The sequence below is a fragment of the Harpia harpyja genome, chromosome 4, assembly GCF_026419915.1.
Source record: "Harpia harpyja isolate bHarHar1 chromosome 4, bHarHar1 primary haplotype, whole genome shotgun sequence".
Taxonomy (NCBI): domain Eukaryota; kingdom Metazoa; phylum Chordata; class Aves; order Accipitriformes; family Accipitridae; genus Harpia; species Harpia harpyja.
In genome coordinates this window covers 85315427-85331720 of record NC_068943.1, presented here as the reverse complement: position 1 = coordinate 85331720, position 16294 = coordinate 85315427, and the positions used below count along the sequence as shown (strand labels likewise).

Here is a 16294-nt window from a genome sequence, read left to right as displayed (position 1 = left end):
GGGGGCTCCCAGCCAAGGAGCAGCCCCACGCAACCCGCCGGCGCTGGCACCAGGGGTTCCTTGGGGCACAGAGCTCTGGTGTCCCCCCGGGCGCCCCACAGGCTCCCGGCACAGGCAGGGCGCCCGAGGCCTCCCCTCCCGTGGGATTAGCTCTGAGGATTTCCCGGCGCTGGTACATCCGTGCTCTGCACCTTCTCCTGGCTGGGGGCCAGGGCAGCAGCCGGCACGTGGCACCCAGGAGGGTGCTGGCACCCCTGAAACCCTTCCTGCCCAGGGCCATGAGCATCCGCGGAGACCCCAGTGCCACTGGGCTGGGCTGGCCCTGGCACCGCGACCCAAATCTGCTGGGTGGCTCCATCCTGGCACCACGGCACCGGGTACAGCACCTCGCTGCAGCCCCTGCGGCAGCCGGGAGCGGGGCCAAGCTGGGCTGCGGCTGCCAGGCACGTGCCACACCGGGCACCCGCCGCGGGCAGTGAATCGCCCCGGTGGCACTGGGGACAGGCAGGGGCTGGACAGGGGGGGCATGGATGGGGGGGGGGGCGCAGTGGGGTGCTGGCCTTGGCCAGTTGGGCAGGGGTCTGGCTGTGCCGCACTGTGGTGTGTGCTGGGGCTGTGCCAGGGGCTGTGCCGCTGCTGTGCCATGCACAGGCATCCCTGGTGCGGGGGGGTCCTGCGGTGCTGGTGTCACACTGCACCTGGGTGTCCCCAGTGCAGGGGACGGTGCCATGTGAGGTGACAGGGACACCTGTGTGTTCCCAGTGCAGGGACCATGCTGTGCTGGGTGACATAGGTGCCCAGGTGTCCCCAGGGGACAGTGCCAGTGCTGCGCCTGGGACTCCCTGGTGCAGGGGACAGTGCCATGCAAGGTGACAGGGGGGACAGTGCTGTGCCTGGGTGTCCCCAGCGCAGGGGACAGCGCCGTGCTTGGATGTTCTCTGTGCGGGGACCATGCTGTGTAGGCTGACAGGTGACCCCCAGTGTCCCCAGTGCAGGGGACAGTGGCGTGCAGGGTGCCAGTGCTGCGCCTGGGTCTCCCCGGTGCAGGAGACAGTGCCGCGCTCAGGTGTCCCCAGTGCAGGGGACAGTGCTGTACAAGGCGATGGGGGTGCCAAGTGCTGCACCCAGGTGTCCCCAGCGCAGGGAACAGTGCCATGCAGGGTGACAGGGGTGCCAGTGCTGTGCCTGGGTGTTCCCAGCGCAGGGGACAGTGCCGTGCTGGGGTGTTCCCCATGCAGGCACCCTGCAGTGCTGGGTGACAAGTGTCCCCCCACGTCCCCAGCGCCGGGGCCGGTGCCGTGCAGGGCAACAGGAGTGCCAAGTGCTGCACCCAGTTGTCCCCAGCACAGGGGACGGTGCTGTGCAGGGTGACAGGGGGGACACTGCTGCGCCTGGGTGTCCCCGGCACAGGGGACAGTGCCATGCAAGGTGACAGGGGTGCCAAGTGCTGCACCCAGTTGTCCCCAGCGCAGGGGACAGTGCCGTGCTGGGGTGTTCCCCGTGCAGGCACCACGCAGTGCAGGGTGACAAGCGTCCCCCCGCGTCCCCAGCGCCCGGGGCCGGTGCCGTGCAGGGCGACAGGAGCGCCAAGTGCTGCGCCCGGGCGTCCCCGCCGCAGCGGCCGGTCCCGCTGCCGGTCCGGGTACCGGTGCCGGTCCCCGCGGACCGGATAGACGGCCCCGCTGCGGGGGGCGGGGGGGGGGGGGGTGTCTCCCCCGTCGTGCCCGGGGGGGGGCTCCCCGTTGTCCCGGCGCGGGGCCGGGGCCGCCGGCGGAAAGTGTGTCACTGGGGCACGAGGCTCTCCCCGGGAATCACATGGGGGAGGCGGCGGCGCCGCGTGCGGCCCAGTGCGCAGCCGCGGCCGGTGCCGGGCGGGCGGCGGGGCGGGCGGCGGGCGCACAACAGCCCTTGCCGGGCGGCGGCGCGGCACGGCTCGGCGCGGCTCCCCTCGCCTCGGCTCCCTTGCCCACCCCCCCCCCACACCCCCCCCCCCCCGCCCCAACACCTCTCCCCGCCTCTTCGGCTGCGGGAGGCTCGGCGGAGACGGGACGGGCGCTCCCGGGACACCCCCCCCCCCCCCCCCCCCGCCCCGACCCCGCTCCCCGCCCCGAGGATGGCCGCCCCCGAGACCGGCAGCACAGGTCAGTGCCCCGCCGGAGCGACCACCGACCCCCCCCCCCTCCCCAACCCCCGGTTCCGCTTCTCGCCCGCGGGCGTGCGCGCCGGGAGCGTACGGGCACCGGCACCGGGAGCGGTCCCGAGAACCGGACGGGAGTCGGGGTCGGTGCAGCGGGACCGCGGCGAGGGGCTGCGCGCTGAGACCGCGAATCGGCGGGGGCCGGACACCGGGACCCGGGGGGGTGTCCCGCACACCCCGGCGGGCAGGATGCGCACCGGGACCGCATCCCGGAACGGGGCTCCTTCCTACCGGGACCGGGCGGTCCTGCATAGCGGGGTAAGGATCGGGCAGCGGGGCCGGGGCGTCCCCGGGAGGGAGGGATGCGCGTCGCCACCGGGACGTCTCGCACGACCGGGACGACCTGAACGCCGGCACCGGCTCGCTCCGGTCGCCGGGGCGGGAGGGACGGAGACCGGGACCGGGAAGTCCCGAACGCCGGGGTGCGCTGGACACGGAGGGTGGAGGGGCGGAGGGTGTAGGAAGGCTGAAAACCGGGATCGGTGCACCGGGGCCGCCCGGACACCGGGACCGAAGGGGAGAGCGCCGGGACCGGGGCGGCGGGGACCGGGCAGCCCGTGGGCGGCGGAGGCGGAGCCTCGCGTGCCGGGGGGACCCGCGCGGGGACGCGCACCGGGAGAAGCGGGGGGGGGGGGGGGGACACGACACGAACGGAGGCGGTGCCCCCCCCCCTCCCCGGCACGTGTCCCCCTCCCCGCCGCTGCCACGTGCGGAGTTTGTTTTCCCCGCAGCCCCGCCCCGCCCCCGCCCATTGGTCGCCCCATGACATCATCTCTGCCCCCCTCCTCTCGCCGTGACGTCACACCCGGAAGCGGGGACGCCGCGTTCCACTCGCCCTTTCCAACGCGGGAAGGGGAGGGCGGGGTTGGGGCTGTCTCCGGGGCAACGAGAAGGGGCGGGGCGTCGCGACAGGCCAATGGGATGAGAGGGGGCGGGGCAAAGCGTGAAGGGGCGGGACCCGCGGGAGGCCACGTGCGGCTCGAGCACGTGGGGCGGCGGCGTGAGGCCGCCTGAGCTGGCGGGGGCGGGGGGGGGGGAAGCTGTGGAGCGGCTGCTTTTGGGGGGGGGTCCCCAGGGGGTCGTGGTGCTGCGGGGTCAGGAATGGCCCCTCTGTCCTGGTGCAGCCCCTTGGGGGGGATTCCCCCCCCCGAAGCCCCGGGTCCCGGGGCTTCGGGGGGGGGGAATCCCCCCAGTATTTTGGTGTCCCAGCAGCTGGGGGGGGCCCCAGGAGCTGCAGTTTTTGGGGGGGGGTGGTGGTACGGGACCCACTGTCCCCAATTCGGTGACCCCCTTTGGAGGTGGCTTGGTGAGGGGGGGGTGTGTGGGGGGGTGGCTGGTGGTGGCAGGCTGGCTCCGGCTTGTGGCATCTGTGCCAGCGGCACCGTGTGCGGCGGGAGGCACATGGCCCCGGTGATCCCGTGTGTCCCCAACGTCACCCTCCACGTGTCCCGGACTCCGCCGGAGCCGTGTCCCGGTGCTGCTGCCTCTGCCCCGTGCGTGGGGGGGGGGGGGGGGGGGGCAGGGGGGAATGAAGGGGGGGGGGGCTGTGACCTCTGCCAGGGCTGGCCGTGGGCACAGCACCGGCGCTGGTCCCCACCTTTGTGGGGTTCTCCCACGGGGAGCCTCCCCAGCCTCTGCCCTTTAATGCAGCCCTGCGGTGGGGCTGCATCACCCCAACTGAGGGGGCTGTGCTGTACCCCCCCCCCGGTGCCATGCGGGGGCTTCGCCGTGGGGGTCCGTCTGGATCTGTGGGGCTGGGAGCCGGGCTGTGCCACGGGCACGGGGCTGGAGCCGGTGGCTGTAACTGCCGTGACCTCCCGGTTACACCTCTGACGGGTTCTCGGCCCGCATTCCTCCCACGGGCGCTTCCGGGGCGCTGTGCCCGTATTCCCGGTCGGCACGCACCTGGGCAACCCGGCTGTCCCGGTCCCACGTGGGGCCGGCACTCGTGGCAGCTGGCAGGCACCCTGCCTGACTCAGGGAGGGCGGCACACGTGCGGCCACGGCGCAGCAGGACGCCTACGGGGCAGGGATGCATCCGGGGTGCTTCCCTGGGGACCCCCCCTGCCCACCCCACTCGGGGCTGCGATCTACCTTTTGGGGTCCCCTCTGGGCCGGGAGAGGCTGAGCCCGGTGCAGCTCGGTGCATGTGTGGCCCTGCTGCTCTGCCCGCAGGCGGCGTGATCAGCTACGTGGGCTCCAGCGGCACCTCGCCCAACCGCACCAGCCCCGTCTCGCTCTGCAGCGACAGCTCCAACGGCAGCTCCCAGTCGGGCTCCCAGCCCTTCCCCACCTACTTTCCCCCGTCGCCCACCGGCTCCCTCCAGGACTCCCGCGCCTACGGCGGGGGCTCGCTGGCCCCCCGTGAGGACGGCTCCCCTTCATCCTCCTCCTCCTCCTCCTCCTCCTCCTCATCGTACGGCTCCTCGGTGAACTTCCCTGGGGTGCAGCAGGTCCCCGTGGATGAGCGGCGCCGCAGCTCGCCCAGCAAAGCCGGCAGCACCGTCACCAGTGAGTGGGGTGGGCAGGGGTGGGTGGCGGGTGGTCCTCCTCCCCATGTCATGGTGGGCACCCCGGGACCCTGCTCACCCCCGTCCCTCCGCAGAGCTGAACGGGATGGTGCTGCTCTGCAAGGTCTGCGGGGATGTTGCCTCCGGCTTCCACTACGGCGTCCACGCCTGCGAGGGCTGCAAGGTACCGGGGATGGGGCCGAGGTGGCACAGAGCCCCTGCCGTGCTGGGGGGGGTCCTGAGTGACACCCCCCCCCCCCCGCCCCGCAGGGCTTCTTCCGCCGCAGCATCCAGCAGAACATCCAGTACAAGAAGTGCCTCAAGAACGAGAACTGCTCCATCGTCCGCATCAATCGCAACCGCTGCCAGCAGTGCCGCTTCAAGAAGTGCCTGCTGGTCGGCATGTCCCGTGACGGTGAGCTCAGCCCTGGCCCCCCCGGGGCACCCCAGAACCGGGGACCCCATGTTCAGTGCTGTACATCCCCTCTGGGGTGTGATCCCCGGTGCCCAGGGCTGCATGTCCCCCTCCCGGGATGGGTCCCCCCCCATGGCCAGGGCTGTATGTCCCCTCCAGCGTCGGGTCCCCCTGCCCACACTGGGTGCCACGCGTGCCCCGCGGGACGTGTGCCCCCTTCCACGTGCTCCAGGGATGCATCCCCGCCATCGTCAGGGCTGCACGTCCCCTCCAAGCCGGGCCGTAGGGATGCAGCCGCGTTCCCGGCAGCCCCCGGTCCCCCATCGCGCAGGGTTGGGGGGGGGGGGGTCCGGCGTGCCCGGGCTGCCCACTAACGCCGATGTCCCCCGCAGCGGTGCGCTTCGGGCGCATCCCCAAGCGGGAGAAGCAGCGGATGCTGGCGGAGATGCAGAGCGCCATGAGCGGCATGGGCAGCGTCCCGCCGGGGATGCCCGGTCCCGGCGAGGGTCCAGCGCCGGGCGGGGGCCGCGCGCCGCCCCCCTGTCCCCCGCCGCTCGCCCCCCCCAGCCTGCTTCTCCCAGTTCCCCCAGCAGCTGACGCCCCCCCGCTCGCCCAGCCCCGGGGGGGCCACCGAGGACGTCATCGCGCAGGTGGCCAAGGCCCACAAGGAGATCTTCGTCTACGCGCACGACAAGCTGGGACCCCCCCCGGCCTGCGAGAACGGCCTCCTGCGCTGGGACGCGCCCCCCCGCCTGGGCTCCCGGCCCCCCCGAGCCCCGGCTCTGCCCCCCCGCTTACCCCGAGTCCCCGGCGCGGGGCTGCCCCTGGCCCCGTGGCACCAAGGACGTCCTGCCGGTGAGCGCCCGGGGGCTCCCGCTCCCTCCCCCGGGTATTTTTAGCCGCTAATCGCGCTAATCGCCTTGTCCGTGCCGTGGCGGTGGGGCCGGGGGAGCCCCACGGCGCCGGGCTGAGCCGTGCCGTCGCCCGCAGGCCTGCCCCATGAACAGCCACCTGCCCGGCCGCAGCGGGCGCTCGGTGCAGGAGATCTGGGAGGATTTCTCCCTCAGCTTCACCCCCGCCGTCCGCGAGGTGGTCGAGTTCGCCAAGCACATTCCCGGCTTCCAGGCCCTCTCCCAGCACGACCAGGTCACCCTGCTCAAAGCCGGCACCTTCGAGGTACGTCCCGGGACAGCGAGGGCTCAATGGAGGGCACGGTGCCCTATGGCCCAGCATGAAGTCCCACGGCACCGCATAGTGCTCCATGGCCTGGCACGCTGCCCCCATGGCATTGCATGGTGCTCCACGGACAGGCATGGAGACTAACGGCATCGCACGGTGCCCCATGGACTGGCATGGAGCCCCATGACATGGGCACAGCGCCCCAAAAGCATTGCACGGTGCCCCAGAGCATGGCACGGAGTCCCATGCCATTGTATGGTGCCTCACGGCATTGCATGGCGCTCCATGGACAGGCATGGAGCCTAACGGCATCGCACGGTGCCCCACAGCATTGCACGGTGCCCCGTGGACTGGCATGGAGCCCCACAGCATGGGCACAGCGCCCCAGGGCATGGCGTGGAGTCCCACGCCGTTGTGCGATGCCCCACGGCATTGCATGATGCCCCACAGCCTGGCACAGCACCCCATGGACTGGTATGCTGCCCTGCGGCATTGCATGGTGCCCCATAGCACGGAGCTGTGGCACGGAGCACGGCATCGTACGGTGCCCACCGGCACAGTAGCGCATAGCGTGGGAGCCATGGCACGGAGCGTGGCGTTGCACGGTAGCCCACAGCGTGGGAGCCACGGCACGGAGCGTGGCACTGCATGGTAGCCCACAGCGTTGCAGGATGCCCCCCGGCGTGGCACGGTAACCCCGTCCCGCTGACGCCGCGTGTGCCGCAGGTGCTGATGGTTCGCTTTGCCTCGCTGTTCGACGTGAAGGAGCAGACGGTGACGTTCATGAGCCGGACGAAGTACAGCCTGGAGGAGCTGTGGGGCATGGGCATGGGCGACCTGCTCAGCTCCATGTTCGAGTTCAGCGAGAAGCTCAGCGCCCTCGACCTCACCGACGAGGAGCTGGGGCTCTTCACCGCCGTCGTCCTGGTCTCGGCAGGTGGGAGCCGGGGCGACGCGGGGAGGGTGCGTTCGGGTGCGGGGGGGGTGGGTGTCACTGCCCGCCTGCTGACGCCTCGTCCCCACAGACCGCTCCGGCATGGAGGACACCGGCGTCGGTGGAGCAGTTGCAGGAGACGCTGATCCGCGCCCTGCGCGCCCTCGTGCTGAAGACGCACCCGGCGGAGACGTCGCGGTTCACCAAGCTGCTGCTTGAAGCTGCCGGACCTGCGCACCCTCAACAACCTCCACTCCGAAAAGCTGCTCTCCTTCCGCATCGATGCCCAGTAGGGCCCCAACGGACCCCAGGGACCCCCCCGCGCACCCACCACCCTTGTACATAGCACCGCGGCCGGGGGGGGGGGGATGACACACAAGCCCCCCCCAAGGGGCAGCACAAACCCCACGGCACCCACTGGACTCCCGGGGGGGCTGCACTCCCCGGGTGGGTGCTGGGATGCCAGCACACCCCCCCCCCACACTCCAGTTGGGCATCTGCCCCACGGCTCCACTGGCAGTGCCAGGGGGGTTCCCCCGCCCCAACCCCCCCCGCTGCGGCAGCCAGCGGTGGAAAGCAGAGGCCGGATCCAGCCGAGCTGTGTGGGTGGGTTTGGTTGGGCTTGGTGGTTTTTTTTTTTTTTTCATCATATATTTATTACATAAATATATAGTAAAATAGACCAGCAACAATTACCATAAAAATATCTTTCTTTAAAATCCTGACCAAAACACAAAAGGGTTTAAAATCGCACGTCACAGACTGTGATTGTCACGGAGCTCAGCGGCCCCCCCGTCCCGCGCCCTACATTCAGCGACGCCGGCCGCGGCCCCCGCCGCCACCGCGGCACCATGCATAGGGGACCCCGCGCCGGGCTGTGCCAAGCCATGCCGGGGCATGCCGAGCCGTGCCGGCTGGGCTCGACGCGGCCCCAAACAGGGGCAGCTCCGGGAGCCATGAGGTATGTGCTTGGGGGGGACGGGGGACACAGGGATGGGGGACGCGGGGACGGGGATGGCCCGGGGGAGGTGGCGGGGGGAGGGGGGGGGAAGGCGGGGGGGCACCGGTTTTGCCCCCCCGGCGAAGCCGGGGCCGACGCTGGACGTGCGATGGCGACGCGAGACGGAGACGAGAAGGAACGGCGCGGGGGGGAGTGCGAGGGCGAGGGCATGCTGGCCAGCGGGGCGGGGGGCCGGGCTGTGCCCCCCCAGGACGAGCCGCCCCAGGGCACCGTGCTGCCACCCGGGGGGGGGGGGACCCCCACCCGGCTGCGTGGGGGTCACGTTTTGCTGCTTAAGACACATCCCGCGACAGCTCTGCCCTGCCACGCGGGCGGGCAGCGAGCGCGGGCAGCGCGCGGGGCAGCGCCCAGCATCTCACGGACCGTGCACGGGAACGCACGGGCATCGCACGGCCACGGCACCGGCACGGCACGACCGCCGCGCCGGCAATCGCACGGCGCGGCGCGGCCATCGCGCCGGCATCGCACGGCGCGGCGCGGCCATCGCGCGGGCGTCGCTCCAGCACGCGTGGCCGTCGCGCGACACGGGCATCGCCCTGGGCCGCCGTGCCGTGGGGGCCGCAGCCCCTGCCCGCGGCCCGAAGGCACGTGTGAAGGCCGGCGCTGGCCGGCGCGCACAAGGGCAGGGCTCAGCGTGACCGCGGGCGGCGGGGGGCCGGTGCTGCCGGGGGGGTGTGAATCCCCAAACCCTGTGCCCCCCCAGCGCGGGCGTTAGTGCTTCCCGGCACCAGCTCCTATTGCACAACCCGCCGCCGGTGCCGGCGCAGCCGTGTTCGCTGGGGGCCGCACCGGGACCCCCCCCCCCACCCCGTGCCGGACACCCGGGGTGAGAGTTTTAAGACATTTTGCACCAAGTGCAAAGCTGGCCTTGCTGCGAGGGGCCGAGAGCACCGTGACACCCCCCACCCTGGCCGCGAGGGCACCCATGGGTGTCACGGCCCTGCCACGCCATGGCCCCACTGCACCCCCCGACCCGGCTGCAGGGGGTCTGGCGGGGTCCCCAGACACGACCCCCATGGCGGGGGGCCGGGGTGTGGTGGGGAGCCCGGCCCGGCCCCCTGTGCCCAGGGGTGGGGGGGGGAGTGTCTCGTGTTGGGATTTCTGCTTTTAAACGACCCGTAAAAAGATTTTTTTTTTAATTACAAAAATTATATATTTTATATATATTATATAATATATATATATATTAGCTTAGGTGGGCCCCGGCAGGCTGCCTGCCTCGCCGGCCGCCCCCCGGCCCGCGCCCCCCCTCGGCCTCCGCCTGAGGTAAGAAAAAATTCACAAACCTAAATTGGGGGGGAAAAAGGTGATAAAACCATTCCCGGGTGCCCCCGCTGCAGCCCTGCCCCCCGCCGAGCCGGGACCCCTGGCCCCCCCCCCCCGGCCCCCCGCCGGCCCCCGCCGCAGCCTGGCCCCCCCCAGAGCAGGGGGGGGGCAGTTGGGGGGTGCAGCCCCCCCAAAGTGCTGCTGCCAGGGGGCCGGGGCAGTAGTGCAGTGGGGGCTGTGCGGGGTCCCGGGGGGGCACCCGCTGCCCCCCCCCCGCCGGCGCCTCTGGGGCCATTGCAACTCCTGATGGACACGACAAATAAACCCACGAGGACGAGGGGAAAAACAACAAAAAAAGGACAACGGAAAAGGTGGGGGTGTGGGGGGGCGGCCGCAGCGGGTCCCCACGGCCCCCCCCGGCATCCCGCAGCGCCCACCATCCACCGGCGCTTGGCACAAAATCATCTCCTCTCAGCCCAAAAAAAGACAGAGAAAACCAAAGCCCCGAATCTGGCCCCGAATCTGGGGGGGGGAACACGTGTGCGGGGCGGGGGGGGCCACCCCAGCCGGGGCAGACCCAGAGGCCAATGGGCTGGGGGGGGGGGGGTCCACCAGCCCCGCGCCCCTATGGGCTGGGGTCCCCCTCGCCACCGCTATGCCCCCCGTGCCCCCCCCACCCCGCTATGGGGGGGGGGTCCTGGCCCCCCCCGGCCCCCGCGCCGCTGCCCGGCCAAAAGTGCATGTGGCCGTGGCCCCCCCGGCTGGGGCAGCCTCTCCCTGTGCAGCCCAGAGCCCCCTCCTCTCCTCTCCTCTCCTCTGCTCTGCTCTTCCTCCTCCTCCTCCTCCTCCTCCTCCTCCTCTCCTCTCCTTCCAAAGTGCAGTTAGTTTAATATTTTAGCCTCTCAGGGAGGGAAATAAATGCTTAAAAAATAATAATCTAAGAAGAGAAGGACAATAAAGGAAACGCTCGACCGTCGGGGCCCTTCCTGTGCAAACAAACAAAATTCGTCAAGTCCTGGGCGCGGGGGGGCGGCGGGGGGGTGGCAGCCGTGGGGGGCACGGCGGGACCCCCACCCTGGGCGCAGCATCCCCCCGCCCTCGCCCCTGGGAGGAGGGGGGCAGGGATAAGAAAAATTTGGGGGGCAAAGGGGGGGGGGGGGCGGAGCAGGGATGGGGGGCACGGGGGGGGGGGAGGAAGGGGGTGGCAGCCCTACACCTCCTGGTCCTCGAAGACCTCGAGGAAGAGGGGGGGGGAAGAGCTCGGTGGGACACTCCACCTTCATGTGCAGGAAGCGGCTGGCGTGGCAGGCGCCGATCATCCGCAGATCCGTCACCTTCATCAGCAGCTTGGGCAGAAGTGGGGAATGTTGTGTTTGCGGTAGTTGATGTAGTGCTCGAAGGCCAGCAGGTACGTCTCCTGGCACTTCTCGATCTTCTCCACGCAGATCAGCCCCGTCCGGTCTGCGGGCACAGGGAGGCGGGCGTCCAGGGCGGGGGTTCGTCCTCCCGCAAGGCTGCGATGCCCCACATACCCCCCCTCGGTGTTGGGGTGCCCGCCCCGTAGACCTCCTTCAGCCTGGCGCGGCTCCCCAGGACATCGAGGTGCTCACCCCTTGCACCCCCAGGCTGCTGTGGCACTGAGGATTAGGGTGGCCCACCCCTTGCACCCCCCAGCTGCAGCACTAAGGATTGGGGTGCCCACCCCTTGCACCCCCCAGATGCAGCACTAGGGATTGGGGTGCCCACCCCTTGCACCCCCAGGCTGCTGTGGCACTAGGGATTAGGGTGCCCACCCCTTGCACCCCCCAGCTGCAGCACTAGGGACTGGGGTGCCCACCCCTTGCACCTCCCAGCTGCAGCACTAGGGATTGGGGTGCCCACCCCTTGCACCCCCCAGATGCAGCACTAGGGATTGGGGTGCCCACCCCTTGCACCCCCCAGATGCAGCACTAGGGATTGGGGTGCCCACCCCTTGCACCCCCAGGCTGCTGTGGCACTGGGGATTAGGGTGCCCACCCCTTGCACCCCCCAGCTGCAGCACTAGGGGACCTGGGGTGCCCACCCCCTTGCACCCCCCAGCTGCAGCACTAGGGATTGGGGTGCCCACCCCTTGCACCCCCAGGCTGCTGTGGCACTGGGGATTAGGGTGCCCCCGCCTTGCACCCCTTCCAGCCTGGCACAGCTCCCCAGGGCTCTGGCATTACATTACTCACCCCATATCCCCCCCCCCCCCACTCCATGCAGCCTGGCACAGCTCTCCAGGTCACTGGAATTAGGGTGCTCACCCCACTTTCCCCAGCACAGCCTGGCATAGCTCCCCGGGGGCATTCGGGTGCCCACCCCATGCACCCCCAGCTCCCAGGGCAGCGGGCATTTCAGTGCCCACCCTGGGAGCTCCCAGCCGTGCCCACCACCAAAGACTCACAGCACCAAGGTGCCCACCCCATATCCCCCCCAAAGCCAGTGGGGCACAGTTTCCCCAGGGTGCCCACCCCAGGATGCTGGGGGCTCTGGGCAGCAGGGTGCCCACCTCTTGCATCCCTAAGATGCTGGGGGCTTCCGGGCATCAGGATGCCCACCCAACACACCTCTAGGACATCGGGGGCTCCGGGCATTGGGGGTGCCCACCCCACGCACCCTATGGTTCCCCAGGCCACCGGACCAGGGTGCCCACCCCATTCCCCCCCCACCAGCCCCCCCACCCCATTCCCCCCCCACCAGCCCCGGGGGTGGACGCCGATGCCGCTACCTGAGGACATGAGCAGCACAGCCTGGAGCAGGGCCACCTCGGTGTCGTCCAGGTTGAAGGCAGAGAGGGACTTGCCCAGGTCGAAGATGGCATCGGAGACGACGCCGAGGCCGCCGTTCTTGAGCTGCTCCCGCTTGACGGCCATCTCCCCGCTGAGCGTCAGCGTCTCGCTCTCGGGGTCGTAGCGCACGGCCGCCCGCAGCGACATGATCTCCATGCAGCAGCCCTTCAGCAGGATGATCTGGTCTTCGCAAGGCAGCTGGGGGGGGGGGGAAGACGGCGTCAGCGGTGGCGGGGGACGGAATTGCTGCGGCCCCGGCCCCAGCGCCCACCCCCCCACCCCAGTCCCCCCCTTACCTCCGAAAACATGGGCAGTTTTTTGGCAAAGTCGACCACGCGGGTGATGGCCGGGGGTGATGATTTTTGTAAACTCGCTGAACGCCTCCAGGTCAACTTTGTCCCCATCGGGCATGGAGGCCATGGGTGACTGGCCGATGTCCTCGGGCTGCGGGGACGGATGGTGGGGTTAGGGGGTGCGGTGTGACCTTGTTGTGTGTCGTGTCCCCCCCCAGGACCCCCATCGTGCCAGGGGGAAACCGAGGCAGGGCTGGGTGCAGGGCAGCAGCCAGGAGAGGGAGCTGTGTGCCAGCGCCGGGGCCAGGGCCAGGGCCACCCCTGCAGGGCACAGCTGTCCCCTTCGGTCACCGCTCACCCCTTAACCCTTCTGGGGGTGACGAGCTCAAGGACAACCGGGCGACATCCCAAACCCCCGGCTCCGACCGCCCCCCCCGGTGCAGGGGCACCCTGAGCGCTGCCTGCCAACGCGTGCATTGAGCGTGCGGGTGCTCAGCTGAGACCGGCCAGGGAGGGGGTCCGGGGCGGTGGTGGCTTCCCCCCCCACCCTCCCCGCCCCGTGCCCTCACCAGGAATTTCCGCTTCTGCTTCCAGTGGCTGCCCTGGGCGTTGGTGCTGCGGTGGGCCTCCGTCACCACGTGGATCAGCTCCCACTCCTCCGCGCTGGGGTTGGGGCGATGCTGCAGCGACTTGATCATCTCCTCCTTCCGCCGCCGCTCCCGGTTCTCCTCGATCAGCTTCCGCTTCGCTACCCGCTTCGAGTCATCCAGCACCACTGCCGGGAGCCCCCCCCCCCCGTCAGCCCGGCACCCCCCCAGCCCCCCCCTGCCGTGCCGTGCATCCCGACCCGCAGCTGCGGTGTGGCCCACCCCCCCATGCCCGGCACCCCAACCTGCTCCTGCAGCTGCACCAAGCACCCCACCCCACGGCACCGCCGGCCGTGCCGGGACCCCAACCCATCCCCACGGCACCAGCGGGTGCCCCCCCCCGGGCCCCCCCGCACTCACGGTCCATGGCCATGCCCACGGAGATGCACTTCTTGAAGCGGCAGAGCTGGCACTGGTTGCGGGTGATCTTGTCGATGACGCAGCAGCCATCGTACTTGCAGGAGTAGGTGGGGTGCAGGTTCTTCTGGATGGTCCGACGGAAAAAGCCCTGGGGACAGCGGGGTGGAATACGATGGGGTGAGCCCCGGTCAGCCCCCCCTGCCCACCCCCTGCCCACCCCCTGCCCTCTCACCTTGCAGCCCTCGCAGGTGATGCAGCGGTAGTGGTAGCCGGTGGCTTTATCCCCGCACACCACGCACTGTTCATCTTTGTCCAGGTAACTAGGGATGTACCCTGCGGGGCACCGCGCATCAGGGACCCCCGGCGCGCCCCGCCGCCGCGACCCCCCAACCCGTGCCTCAGTTTCCCCCCCCTGCGGCAGCATCTGCCCCTGGCCCCGCCACCACCCCCCGCCCTGCTGCGGGCAGCCCCGGCACGCGAAGGGTTAAAAGCTGGGGGGGCGGCTGGGGGGGCTGCCCGAGCCCCCCGCAGCAATAAAGCTCCCATTATCCGGCTCCCCAGCCGGCTGCGGGGGGGTGTCCCCGTCCCCCCCTGCCACACAATGGCCCACTGTCCCGCTATTGTCCGGATCCCCCAGCCTGGCAGCCCGGGGAACAGCCCCCCAACCCCCCCCCCCCATCACCGGCCTCACCGGGAAACTGAGGCACGGAGCACCCACAATGAATGGGCGGTATCCCCGGCACCCCAGGATCCCCACGTCCCCCCGGGATGGGGCGAACCCAGGCGTGGGGGCCCCGAGAGCCCACCCTGGCGCAACTGTGGGTGCCGGGTGTGGGGGGGCCCCGGGTCCTTCGCCCCCCACCCAGAGCGGGGAGGGGTGCTGGGGGGGATGGGCTGGGAGCCGGACGCCTGGGTCCCTCCAGCGGCCCCTCCTCCCGCCCGGCAGGATCCCGCCGGCGCCGGCCGCTCCCCGCTGGGGAATGGGGCAGGGCTGGGGGGGGCAGCGCCCGGCCGGGCCCCCCTTATCTCCCACCCCAGGGTGCTGCCGGCCCCGATAGCACCGCCCCGGCCCGACCCACGGGGACACGGGGTGCTCGGGGTCCCGGTGGGGATGTGGGGTGCTGGGGACCCTGTGGGACCCGGCAGGGATGTGGGGTGCTGGGGGGGGGGGGGCAGGAGAATGGGGTTCCCGGGGGACCCTGGGGTGCCCGGCAGGGACGTGGGGTGCCCGTGGGATGCAGGCAGGACATGCGGTGCCTGCGGAACCCGGTGAGGATGCTGCATGTCCAGCAGAAACGTGGGGTGCCCGTGGGACCCAGCAGGGATGTGGGGTGCTGGGGGAGTGGCCAGGGGACCCTGGGGGACCCAGCAGGGATGTGGGGTGCTGGGGGGGGGGGCCAGGGGACCCTGGGGGACCCAGCAGGGACGTGGGGTGCCCGGCAGGGACGTGGGGTGCCCGTGGGATGCAGGCAGGACGCGTGGTGCCTGCGGAACCCGGTGAGGACGCGGGGTGCCCGGGGGTGCCCGGCAGTGCCGGGGGGGGGGAGCCCGTACCTGACATGCTGCTCTTCACCAAACATTGGCTGCTCTTTCTTTTGCGCTTGCCATCCAGCCACCTGCGGGAGGGGGCCGGGCTGGGACCGGACCCCCCGGCCCCCCCCCCCCCCCCCGCACCCCAGTCCCCCGCCCGCAGCTGGGAGGTGGGCACCCCTCACCCGGGGGTCCCGGGAGGGTGGGCAGGGGCGATGCCACGTGTGGGGTCACGGCACTGGGGTGCCAGGACACGGACCCGTGGGTGCGGGGGGGGGAATGGGACACGACACCCCTGGGGACCCCCGACCCGGGACACGGCATCGGCCGGGGGGGGCTGAGCCGGGGCTGGGGGGGGGGGGGACACGGGGGGGGGGGGAGGGGGGGGAGAGGGAAGGGGGGGAGGGGAAGGGAAAGGGTGTCGGGTGGGGGAGGGGAAGGGAAGGGGGTGGAGGGTGGGGGAGGGGCAGGGAAGGGCTGGGGGAGGGGAGGGTGGGGGAGGGGCTCATTTACAGTCAAAGACAAAATGTCCTTTTGGCTCAGCGGGGAAGTGACATCAGAGGGGCTCAGCCAATGGCGGGCGGCGGGGGTCCGCGCCTCGCCCGCACGGCACCAGCCCATTGGCGGAGCCGCCTGGCACGGCCGGGCCGGGGGGGGGTCCGACGCCACGGGGATGGGCACCTGCGGGTCGGGCCGGGGAAGGGGGGGGGGGTCCCGCACCCAGGGGCGACCCCTCAGCTCCCCCCCCCACAGACCCCCCCCCCCCCACCCCGGGGTGCGGCGCGGGGGGGTCCCGGGCTCCAGCCCAAGGTGACCCCGGGGCTGGCTCCCCCCGGGGCACGTGAGAGCGGGTGGCCCTCCCGAAATAGCCCCGGGACAGGGTGGCCCGAGGGGCCCCGGCCGGGGAAGGGGGCGGCTGGGAGAGGTCCCCGCGGGGGCACGGGCACGAGTGGGGGACACCCGGGCATGGGCACGCGTGGGGACACCCGGGGAACGGGGGACACGTGGGACACACAGGGCACGGGGACACGTGGGGACATGGGGACGCACGGGGACGCGCGGGGCATGGACACCTACACGGCCACGCGGGGGTGCATGGGGACCACGCGGGGCATGGGGACGCGCGGGGCAT

At 71.3% G+C, this 16294-nt stretch overlaps 2 protein-coding genes and 1 long non-coding RNA gene across 3 annotated transcripts; 2 read left to right on the top strand and 1 right to left on the bottom strand.

Annotated features, from left to right (window-relative positions):
• The first annotated feature begins 589 nt into the window (after window positions 1-589).
• LOC128140664 (uncharacterized) lies at window positions 590-1219 on the top strand. Its single transcript, XR_008234806.1, has 2 exons — window positions 590-980; window positions 1129-1219. It is a non-coding gene; the product is annotated as an uncharacterized LOC128140664 (long non-coding RNA).
• Window positions 1220-1881: 662 nt separating this feature from the next.
• Window positions 1882-7927, top strand: LOC128140945 (nuclear receptor subfamily 1 group D member 1-like). Its single transcript, XM_052785429.1, is given in 11 exon segments — window positions 1882-2141; window positions 4373-4708; window positions 4803-4891; window positions 4978-5122; window positions 5515-5678; window positions 5680-5844; window positions 5846-6298; window positions 7028-7238; window positions 7327-7349; window positions 7351-7449; window positions 7451-7927. Coding segments are annotated over 11 exon segments (1791 nt in total). The 5' UTR covers window positions 1882-2113; the 3' UTR covers window positions 7529-7927.
• A 2790-nt stretch (window positions 7928-10717) lies between these two features.
• LOC128140946 (thyroid hormone receptor alpha-like) lies at window positions 10718-15326 on the bottom strand. Its single transcript, XM_052785430.1, is given in 10 exon segments — window positions 10718-10774; window positions 10776-10876; window positions 10879-10983; window positions 12272-12530; window positions 12629-12682; window positions 12684-12776; window positions 13195-13400; window positions 13633-13780; window positions 13865-13965; window positions 15187-15326. Coding segments are annotated over 10 exon segments (1116 nt in total). The 5' UTR covers window positions 15194-15326; the 3' UTR covers window positions 10718-10732.
• Between the last annotated feature and the right edge of the window lie 968 nt (window positions 15327-16294).